An 11475-nucleotide genomic window follows, 5' to 3' on the forward strand; every position below is an offset into this window, starting at 1 on the left:
ATTGAATATTCACTGATTTTATGCAATATGTCACGAGTCAACATGAACATGACACACTGGCATTGGCTATTGTTGAAGTCACATCTGCAGTAAATAAGGTAAAACTACCTGCTCGTGTTTACGTGCTAATTGTTTATTACACGGTTAACATCACATTCATTAAGATCCGTATAGGCTACCACCGGACTATCATGGGTTGGGGTGGTTGCGTCAAAGCATCACTTAACCTACACTTCCCAGAAGCACTACTGTGATGACGTAGTGATGATGATTTTTGAAGAAACATGGCGGAGAGCAACGCAGATGAAACGCTAGGTGGAAATGTTCCTAGATATGAATCTAATGCTTTAAACTCTCAAATAATTCATATCGGGTCATTTAGAAATTTGTGGCTTGAAACTCTGCCGCCTGATCTGTATTCTTACGAGACAAAGTCAGAAGAAATTGAAAATGCGCAACTTGCAGAGCTCTTAGAAATTCCCACGGAGACGCTGAACGAGCTCAAAGATATCTGCAGGTTTGTGAACCCACAATATAGGCTACTGTTGCAGAATAGTAAACTTGATTTCTTAATGTTGGTTCTAAGTGTAATTTTTTGCTTTTATATATTTTATTCGACACTGATTTTAGTTTCACTGTTTCCATATCCAGTGTAGATTCGTTGAAGAGTCACTCTGATGATGACCAGCCAGTTGACACAAGTGTCGTGCCAGCAGATCCTGAACTTGCATGTTTGCGGTAACGTGTAGAACGCCTTCTTCACTTATCTTGTGTCTGTTGCAGAAATTAGTCAACTCGATGTCTGCTGTGTACGTTACGAAGACTTTGCATTTTTGATTGCAGGCTTCGGAAAAAACGACAAGATTACAAAGAGACTCTTGTTAGAGATAATCTCGGAAGACACGACAACTACTCTAATGAAATGGTTAGTATTCGATTATGTCAGATGGTGAATGCTGCACAGGACATTTTTTCAATGAACATGCATCTTCAGCTCAGCTGAATGCAGATGTATTTGAACTCAGTCCTATCATTGTATTGTAAAGCAAAATGTAGGATTGGCAAAGCCAGTCTACTTTGTCAGGCCACACCCGACTACAGACTACTTTTTTACTGTGTTAAAAAAAAAGTATAAAAAAAGTATAAAGTCTATGATGGTCTTTAAAAACCTGCGTCATGCCATTGTCAACATGTCAGCCATAAATTGTCAGTTGATGAAACATCTTGACATGAATGTGATGTAACATAATCTATTCTGCAATGTTGCTGTATAGTAACACACACATCCATGTTAAGTGACCTCTGACACAGGAGCCTACAGAACCCTAAAGCTATGATTTAATACGATGGTGTCCCTTTTTACATATTTTGTCAACCACATAGGAAAGTGTACACTTGGGGTTAATGCCAGAAGATTCTACCAGTGTGGTACCAGCAGGAGAAATCATCCTGAGTTTCAACATCATCTACCCTGTTATATTTGAAAGGGTACAGTATGTGCCACTTATGTGTTTTTGGATCCTTGAGAGAAAAGATGAAGACACTTGATCTTTCAAAGCTAATAATACAATTATTTACTTAGCCTCTTATGCTGATTTAATTTACTTGAATTTACTTTGATTTAGTTCAGACATGTGAGGGCCTGTCAGACCCTGCAGGTGCTCGGAAGCCAGAAGCTGACCGAGCTGAGGGATGCTATCTGCTGTGTCAGTGACCTCCAAGTGTTTGGGGAGTTCAGCAATACGCCTGATGCCACACCCCAGTACATCAGCAAGGTCAGATGAGGAAGAAGAAGGGTTTATGCATGGCCAAGGACTGGTTACTAACTTTGTTGTGTCAACTGTGACTTCCTTGTGTAGGTTTTTGTTGTTACTCTGTACCAGTCCACAGAAAACTAAACAAAAACATCTCCTTTTCTAGGATCACTACAAGTCTGCTTTCTTCTACTTTGAAGGAGTCTTTTATAATGACATGAGATACCCAGAATGTCGGGACATCAGCGAGTAAGCCTTTATCTTTATTTTTTATCTAATTATTTCTTAAGACTGCTCTAAAGTGACTAAACGATTACACCAGTTCCTGTAGGCATACTTCCATGTCATCCATTTGTTTTGCCAAGGTGTTACACATATCACGGCAGAACTGCTATTGCATGACTTTGCCAGAGTCTTGTGAGCCATCAGTAGAATCGATTTGGAGATGCTCCACCCTTTTCCTCCCACAGACAAAATGTCAAACCTACCACAAGGCAGGCCTGGTGGCTTTTGCCTGTGGTCACCCCATAGTAGTCTTCCTGTGGAACTGCAACAGAAATCTCCACAGCATAAGCAACTGTTTAATTGATTGCTAAGATAGTCCTTCACCCATTTTGGTTTCATAATGTTAAGTTTTTATGCTCAAAAATATTACTGTCGAACAGCAGTTATTAATAGGGCGTTCTTGATGTCACAGGACCACACGCGAGTGGGCAAAGACCCGTGACTACCCGGAGTTTAAAACCGCCAAGATGGAGGACACCACTTTCTATGACCTCAGGATGAAGATTGGTTACCCCTACTTTTACTGCCACCAAGGAGACTGTGAGCATGTGATGGTCCTCACTGACATAAGGTATGGACTTTAATACCATCACAATCATTCCTAGATATGTGCCACGTGTTGCAGATTTCATGAGTGAATTGAAGTAGGGATGCTAAATCTGGTGTCCTTGACATTCTACAGTCACGAAAAAAGGTGAAAGTCAAATTTCACTTATGTTTTCTAAGCCTGAGACTCAGGCATGGAAATACCGTTTTATACTGGACATAACTGTTTAACTGGATTTCGATCCATACTTGTCAGGTTGATCCATGCAGATGATTGCAGAGACAGGACACTGTACCCACTGCTCGTCCACAAGCACAGAGTCATCACACGCAAGTGCTGCGTGTGTCACCTGTACATCAGCCGGTGAGGCCCACATCCCAACGTGTTCAATGTCATTGGTGGATTTCACATTTTACAGTGTGCTTACTGGTTGTCTGTGACTCTTGCTTAATTTCTCCAGGTGGATCACCACTAATGACCGCCTTGCTCCCATGGATCCTTGCCTGTTCTGCGATAAATGCTTTCGCATGCTTCATTATGATGACCAAGGGAATAAGCTGTATGACTTCCAGGCTTATGCGTATGTGGACCCTGGAGTTTTCAACTAAGTCTCACTTTGCTTTTACTTTATTCATTTATGGCTTGATAATTTGTTGTTTACATTACATTTACCTGTTTTTTCCATTACAAATTATATTAAAGTGCCTTCAATCTTTACATCCCTGTCTCAGTCAGGTTCCTCTTGGCATGAATGGTGAGTGAGCGTAGCTTTTTTGTGGACTTACAGGCATAGCCTTGCATACTCCTTTTCCTGCAGAAAACATCTGTAAATAAGTGAAAGGAAGGATTGATTGATGGATGTACTATGATAAACATCAATAACTCTTTATTTTGATGTGTGGTTAAGTTCTCCAGACAACTCAATGAGTCAGCTAAAAGTGTATGGGCCTTAATCAAAATAGTGGGCATAAGTTCTATAGCTAATTTAATAACGAAGCAAAATCTATTGCCGTGGTATCTTTTTAATACCAACAGCCTAAGCACATACAATATCTTTAGATCATACATGACACACTTTGCTCACTGAATGACTGCACTTTGCCTATCTACATTAGTTCATTTTGCATCTTGCTCTAACATTTCAGTTGAACACCTTTGGAGAGCTACACTGCCTATACCAACAACAGCTGTGAGGGGGATATATCCTGACAACGATTCTCTTAGGATCTGTAATCAGGACAAACATCTGCTTATACATCCAGTTTTAGCCTGCATGCAGACTTGTTGAGTCACTGGAGACTGCACTGAAAGAAGGGGGAGTGTTGCTGGCATGGCAAAAGTACAGTAGAAATCCCCCCCAATCAGTCATGTAATACAAACACCAAAATGTTCAGACCATACAAATGTATTTTGTCTTGTAAAGCTCCAGAGAAAATCCAATGTTACTACACCAATAATTCATGAAGGAGATAAAGCAGGAGCAAGCTTTTGATGTAACCACTGCTTTATTAGTGAGAACAAAACAGTTAAAGTTTTTAAGACGGGCACAAAAATACTCTTATTTACAGTACATGAACGCCAGTAAAACGAATGAGCTTTAAAAACAGACAATTTGAATGAAGACATAAGCAGTTCCTTGGTAAGGTGAACTTTGGCACGTCTATCTAGTAGCACTTCTGAGGCAAAACTGTCTTTCCTTTGAGAGTACTTCAACAAATATATACACCTACACTCGGGATGAATACTATTATGATCCACAGGCAGATAGTACATGATGAGGGATACCACCATCTGACTACTTCACTAAACAACTTACAACTAACTGGCTGCATAGAGCAGGTTGGACATCACGGTAAGTGAAGTACATTCGAAATATCTAGTGACCGCAAAGTCAAAGCAATGCATTTTACTTCAAAACTTACAAAAACTGCCAAATGGTCCAAACTGAACTACTGCTATGGCAATGTTGGCATGGGGTTTTGCCATTTTTTCAATAAAACAAAAAGGCACAAAGAAGAAAAGATATGTGCATAACCTCTGAGTGAGCTTTAAAGTGTTAAACTTCTGAGCACTTTCAGTGTAACATAATGGTGAATCATCACTGTTGGAAGTCCTGTTTCTTAAACATGGGGGCAAATTTGTCCGACAACTCAATGCTCAATCTTTTTTTTTTGTCTGGAAACTTCAGTGGTGTGCAAACAGATGCTGCTGAGGATGAAACCCTGTTGGACTAGTCTCTGAGGAGAGGTGTTGTGATCCCAGTGGAGACCGTGTGCTAGAGCGTGGCAGGTGCCTGGAGGACCCCTGGAGGCCAGTGCTTCCTCTTCATCACAAGAGGCCGTTTGTTTCAACTGGATTCCTGCTGGGCTACTGGCACACTAAAGACAAAAACAGAAACGGCTCTGACTAAAGTCTGAAGGTAGATTATTATCAGAACAGATCCTCACACTTACAGATAACTCTGCTCATTATTAGTAAGCAAATCTCCTGGAGTAGGCTTTTCGAAGTTTCCAGTCTGTATACCCTACAAAACAGCTGGACTGAAATACAGCCTAGCACAATTGGGCTAAGGGGAGGAGAAAACTAGAAAAGGAACTCTGCTCTGAGGAAACAAATCCAACCTGTTCTCCACAGCGTGGCTCTCTTCAGCAGCTTTGCTCTGCTCAGACTCTTGCTGCTTTACCTCTGGACTCGACTCTCCATTCGCAACCTGTCCCTCTGTGGTTCGCCAAAAACATCACCACCACCACCACCACATCATCATCAACAACACATATACCTAACCCTGAGCAGTGACAGTTGAAACATTTACATGGACTGAAATGCCTTCTTAAAGGGATGCCATTAAAGATCATTAAAGCAGGTCAAAATGCTCTGAGACTCAGGTGAGAAGAAGGTCGGTCAACATAACAGTAGTGTACTGGCCCTGACAGGGCTGCTGTGCCTTGTGGCCTCACCCATGCTCTGCTCTTTGGCCTGCTCGGCTTTCTTCAGCGCTCCTTTCTTGGCCTCCTCATACTGCCTCTGCTCAGCCAGAGACTTGTTGAGCACTTGGCTCAGCACAGAGTCTCCCTCACCCACCAGGAACATGGTCTTGAACTTGTTATACAACATGGTGGCCTTGTCCATGATGTCCTGGCTGGCCTTAAACCTGCGGATCTGAGGGAAGTCAAGACAAAACCCCAGGTTAGAAATGGCATCTCATAATTAAGTTACTTGCTCGAGGCAGGGCATACATCAGCCCTGGAGAGAGTAACGGAGTTGGTCACTGGACCAACATGTCAAAGTAACGAAGAAGGGCACTGGAAAGAAGTTGTTGTGAGTCGGTACCTTTTTAAGGGTGGCTATCAGGTCACTGTGCTTCTGAAGGTGCTGGGTGTTGACTTGTAGAGAGCCCAGCTCCTCCAATGCAACCAGGCATTTTTTCACATCCTAGGATTAAGCATTAAACAAGCACTGAACGCTTCAGCAAATATCACTTCAGTTAATAAAGGAGCAAACTTCACAAACATACACATTGTCTGTCTCTCTCTCACACATACGTGTACATAGTCACACACTAAGACTAGGCAAGCACAAAGAGAGTGTTTCATTAATACCAGAGCAGCCCCTGGCACTGGTGAGAGGAAAGGGCAGGGCTATCTTTAAACATCTTCACTCAAAAAATGCTCTTTTGATGGTCAGACTCAAGGACTCACAGGGTTGTCTATCTTCAAAGAGATCTTGATTTCTCCATGCAACCTCTGTAGTCGGTGCTCTGTGGACATTTCTGAATTGTGTAAAACATATCGGCACAAATTAAAGCATGGAGGAGGAACGTCATGCACAAAAGTGAATATAACATTCTTCATTAAAGGTCCCCTGAGGTGAAACTCTTTCAGAAAGGCACAAGGGCATCGACAAGTTCAAAACTAGAGAAAACATTCTGAAATTCACCTTTCCTTCGGTCTCCTTTCCGCTCGTCCTTCTTTGCATCTTCTTTCCCTAATCTACAGGAGAAACGAAACGTGCGTAAAAGTCTCATCACACACAAAGCAACAGAAACAGGAAGGCCTCCACTCAGAACACCTATATTGGGAGCAGACCTGATGTTTAAGCCCGATTTTGAGATGTCCATGAATCGCTATGTGTGTTTGCGTGACAGATTTGAATCTTTTGCATTTCTTTCCATTGTTGATGCAATCCAGATTCAAATCATAACATCATGTTTGATGTTATCTTGACCGGCCAGTTTTATGGTCTATGATATTAAAAAGCAAACAGCTAGTTATGTTTTGTCGTTATGTTTGTTATGGACTCTAAATGGATGATTGGTCTACTCAATCTCATTCTTATCATGTGGAATTGAAAAAATCAGGTGGTCTCTATTCCAATCTTATAGGACAACTATGGTCCAAAAACAACTTAGTGTATATTTGTTTTCAATAATAATGAGTATAAACAGGAGTTTTTAGTTAGTCCGGAAAATGTATTTACAACAAAGTAGCATATAACGACAGCCTTGTTGCCAGCTTGCTACATCAAAGTAAATCGCTACTTACTTAGTAAGCTACTGACAAGGCTCAAAATATTTTTACACTTCTGTGATACTGTTGAGAGGGTCCCTACAGACAAACTAGTGTCATTTTAACTTTGTAAGTGTACAGAAAGGGTTTATAAAGGACTGTTTGTGCAGTCAGTGCATGACTTAAATTCTTCTTCCGTTTTCGAATGTCGCGCATTATGAGCCTCGACATGAAGTATTTCTTACTTTAATCGCTGAACCATCCCTCACACTATGCATATGCAATGCTGCCCTCATGATCGGTCATTTCTGACTGTGATCTTTGTATTCAGCAGTGTGTTAATTTCCCTTGCCCTGAACTAAGAGTGGCTGGAGGCCTGGACTCACTCTTTGGTGTCGTCTCCCTTGCGGCGACGCTCATCCTTGTCAGGCTCTACTGTATTCTGCTGGGCTTTCAGCGGGTTGCGTTTCCTGCCTGGTCCACTGCTCTTCTGTAGAGGTTGGAAGGACCATGAGAAAGGGTCAATGTACCAACACTAACACGCATTCACTAGCATACTGTTAAAAGAGGGAGTGTTTATGCTCACTTCCTCATCCTCAGAGTCAGAGGAGCTCCCATCTTTGGCGTTTCTCTTCCTCTTGGCCTCTGGCTCCTTCTTCGCCTCGTCCTTTCTCTTCCTGCCATCTGCCCTCCTCTCGTCTTCCTCCTGATGTTTGCTCTTGTCATCTGATCCACGCTTCCTTTTTCGTTCAGAATCTGCAGTAGTCTCCCTGTTATGTAGACACCACACAAATCAATAAAGCTTAAAAAGAATGCAGATACACATCACACAAACCACTTAATCAACAACACTGTTGGATAAACATAAAACCGCAACAAAACACTCTTTAGCAAGCAAACACACACACAGGTATTATGTGGCACTGATGATAAGAGAAAGGTGGTTACATGTCACTGCCTGATCCGTGAGGGTCATGTGATGACTGCTGCTGCAGGAGGAGCAACTTCTCTGCTTTGGGCTTCCTGCCACGGCGCTTAGGCACAGGTGTGTCTCCACCTGCACACGCACATATAAATCACCACCATAAAATGGCATTGGTCTAACATGACAACTGCAAAGGTGCTTTGGCCTTACCAGCTGGACTTGAAGTAGGACTGGTGGCAGCCTCATCTTTCTCTGAGTCTTGCTCTGGTTCACTCTGATAAAGACACAGGAGAATGTTAAGTAGGTACTAGGTAGGTACTTCCATTTTTAATCACCTCACACCTGATGAGCAGTGCTACCTTTTTCTTTCGCCCTCTTTTTGGCTTAGATGTCTCTGTCGATTCCTTAAAAAGAAAAGAATAACAATAATTAATCAGATTCACAAATACCAGCTATTAAACGTTTTTACATTTTGAACTCGATGGATGTGGGAAATGGTTCTACAAAGGAAGATGCATGCAGTCTGGAGATTTCTCCTGCTGAGGGAAGGCGTCATAAGCCTCTTCCTGGAAGCAGTTGAAGTCCAAAATAAACACTGACTATACAGAGGACTGGCCTTCTCTTTAATAATACACCTAGAATAGCATAAAATAGTGTAATGACATAACGTCACAAACGAGTGTAGGGAGAAGAGACATCATCTGATGTTGAACTTGATATTTTGGTGACAATGAGGTAGCATACTCATTCCACTGATCATATGGCTCATGGGAATGTGTGGCCATATCAAGCACTATGCGCTGTATCTCTGTGTTAAGAGACTGCTCCGCATGAGAGAGAAGAGGCAAGCCCTGACCAGTCTCCCTACTGCAGAGAGGTGGGAGTGCTCCAAGCATACAGCCTCTCAGATGGCTGGGAACAGCAACAGAGGAGTGAAAGAACCAAAGGCTTAAAACCCTCTCTTCACCGTCACCATCCACACTGCCACGTCCTGCTAGCTTTGCCACAGTAATGGAAACCATAAAGGAAATGAGGCATCCAAAAGCAGCTATACTTCCAAACACAGTACACCGCATGCAATCCCCAGTCCCATTCACCCCCAGCAAAACTTAAAACCAGAATGAAATCTTTCCAGCGGCCACCGCTCCCCCTCATGCAGTGGACAGTACGTACTTCCTCCAACAGGGGCCCCTGCCCTGATACCTCCATCTCCCCTTCCTCCTCCTCCTCCTCCTCTTCCTCACCCGCTTCACTGCCAGACACCTGGGCCAAAGACACCAAACACAAAGGGCCCCACGGTGCAGGTGTTAAACACAGGGCCTAGCTCGCTAAGGGGGACCCAGCAGCACACTGCTGCTCCACCAGCAGGCTCAGGGGTAGGGGTGTCTGCGATGGGGTGACCCTGCCCAGAGGCCTGCACTGAGGGGCACCTGACCTTGGGGTTTGAGAGAAGTTTTCAGGGTGGGTAAAGAGATCAGGATCACAGAAACACCACAACTTCATGTGCAAAGTCAGCAAAAAACCCACCGTGGACTTCCTCCTCCTCTCCCCATCCTCGCCTTCCTCCTCTCCCTCAGGGCTGCTGTCCGAGTCTTTGTCTTCCGCTGACTCAGCCGACATCATCTGCTGAGGTCATAAAGAATCTTTACAGTAAAGATCATACTCATCCAAAAGAAATACATGAATTATTTACATTTTTAAAAGTCAAAAGCATTGAACTTTTCAACAACTTTGGTGCTCTCTCAGCGAATCAAGAGTGGCACTCCTGAGTGTAGCAAGGTGTGACTAGAGGTGGGAACCATAGAGAGCTGTGGGGCATGGGCGATGCAGGGCGGTGCATCCCTAAATTATACAAAGACTAAACACGTAACCCTACCTTCTCTCCACCTAGCTCCACCTTTGGATTGTTCTCAATTTCCCACAGGCCTTCATTGAAACCTTTTCTCTTGTTAGGTTTTCCATACTTGTCTTTATTAGCCAAGTATGGGAATATGTCTTTTGGTCCAAGAAATGCCCTGTATCAAACAAATTAAATAAAAAGGAGAAAGCCATTAGATACATTGACAATAATATTTGTGGTCTTAGCCAAGTCAGATAAATTAACTTAGCTGGCTGAAGCTGATGGGATAAATTATTTTACTGAAGATCTTCCCATTCTACAGTCAACTGAATTATATAATGCATCATATGCAGCTAGACAAACTCCAGTGGAGCAGCCCACTTTATTCTGCAGAAGGGTGAGGCAAAGGTGAACTCACGTTTCATGAGTGCCGAAGAAGAAGATGGGGAACTTGACATTGGACGGTTTAACAGCCCCATCTGGAACTTCATCAATCTTTCAAAGAAATAGAATACAAAGGTAAGACTTGTCACACTTCAGTCACTGGAGGGCATAATTTATACTGACACTGATTGTTCAACATCAAGTCTACTCAGTGGTCCTCATAAGGGAAGTCTAATGTGCCATGCGTACCCTGGCTGGCCAATGGGGATAACCCTTCATCTTGGCAAAGATCAAGTCTCCAGGTCTGAAATCCCGAGCCATGTTTTCTGATGCGTAGACCTTGAATGAGACACACCATTGAAGTATTATAAGCTTGCAATATCATTATCTCATGAAAGTACAAAACAAGTCATCATGCCAATAAAACTGCTTCAAATTAAACGAACTGCAGCAACAACGTAACTTTGAAAACAATAAATAACATCAGCACAGAAACAAAACACTCGGCGCGTGAGGTAAAGTCAAGCTTTTAGGGTGTGGATGGGTCAGTAGTGTCCAGTGACCCCTCCCCCAAGCAATGCAAACAAATAAAGCGTGCATCCACCCAATAATTGTTTTTATTATTTTAAAAGAAACCAGGCAGTACATGGTTTCACAATACTCTAGTTGCGTTCACGTGGTGGCAGCTCCATCAAGCAAGTTCGAACTGCCCATGCATTTCTATGGATACATTCGGTTTCAGTAGTTAGCTCGGTATGCAATTTCAGCAGACAGTGCTGCTGGTGAGCTTTAACTATGACCTTTGCTGTCAAATTGCGATGGCACTACTTGGCCCGCTGAGTAAAATTAGCAATAAAGCTAATAATCTGATGTAAGTGTGCCTCTACTACAGTCACCTTTTAAAAATAATGAATAGACACCATGCTTACCGGAATTAGCACTAGCAGCACACAGTCAGCGTACCTTCGACAAGCAGCAGCCTCTACTCCCGCGCAGTGGAACACCGACGGTACCAATCGAGATTTGAAATAGGGGGAGAAAATAGGATCAAAACATACTCCTTACTTAGTTTGGCAGATTTAATGTAGATAGATTGTTGAATTAATAATGCTACATAAACACGTACATAACGGGGCGGTGGAGGGAAGCAGGCGACTAATTTCGTCAAATTGTCTAAACAAACAAGATTATCGGCTTTACATACTTTAAGCATCCTAGACATTCATTAGTTTACC

General features: G+C 42.7%; 2 protein-coding genes across 4 annotated transcripts; one reads left to right on the forward strand and one right to left on the reverse strand.

Annotated features, from left to right (window-relative positions):
- Nucleotides 1-275: 275 nt before the first annotated feature.
- On the forward strand, nt 276-3303 carry snapc3 (small nuclear RNA activating complex, polypeptide 3). Its single transcript, XM_076294764.1, has 9 exons — nt 276-517; nt 652-738; nt 844-925; nt 1384-1488; nt 1626-1775; nt 1921-2003; nt 2452-2610; nt 2842-2949; nt 3047-3303. Exons 1-9 carry the CDS (start codon nt 285-287, stop codon nt 3192-3194), a joined length of 1155 nt encoding a protein of 384 aa, XP_076150879.1. The 5' UTR covers nt 276-284; the 3' UTR covers nt 3195-3303.
- A 675-nt stretch (nt 3304-3978) lies between these two features.
- psip1a (PC4 and SFRS1 interacting protein 1a) lies at nt 3979-11242 on the reverse strand. 3 transcript variants are annotated; one of them, XM_076294762.1, is made up of 17 exons: nt 11170-11242; nt 10490-10579; nt 10275-10351; nt 9893-10031; nt 9544-9639; nt 9190-9279; nt 8376-8420; nt 8227-8290; nt 8040-8148; nt 7678-7861; nt 7478-7581; nt 6523-6575; nt 6285-6355; nt 5917-6018; nt 5544-5745; nt 5208-5304; nt 3979-4964 (listed from the first exon to the last, which is right to left on the reverse strand). In XM_076294762.1, the coding sequence occupies exons 2-17, from the start codon at nt 10559-10561 to the stop codon at nt 4934-4936; spliced, it is 1536 nt and encodes a 511-aa protein (XP_076150877.1). In that variant the 5' UTR covers nt 10562-10579; nt 11170-11242; the 3' UTR covers nt 3979-4933. The 3 variants fall into 3 exon arrangements, with proteins under 3 accessions (XP_076150877.1, XP_076150876.1, XP_076150878.1); XM_076294761.1 differs by having other exon boundaries at nt 3982-4964; nt 9544-9642; XM_076294763.1 differs by lacking the exon at nt 9190-9279 and having other exon boundaries at nt 3984-4964; nt 9544-9642.
- Nucleotides 11243-11475: the final 233 nt, after the last annotated feature.

The sequence above is a fragment of the Alosa pseudoharengus genome, unplaced genomic scaffold, assembly GCF_046254945.1.
Source record: "Alosa pseudoharengus isolate Yale_2024_CS ecotype anadromous, Long Island Sound unplaced genomic scaffold, YU_APseudo_1.1 YU_APseudo_1.1_scf_2, whole genome shotgun sequence".
NCBI classification, from domain to species: Eukaryota; Metazoa; Chordata; class Actinopteri; order Clupeiformes; family Clupeidae; genus Alosa; species Alosa pseudoharengus.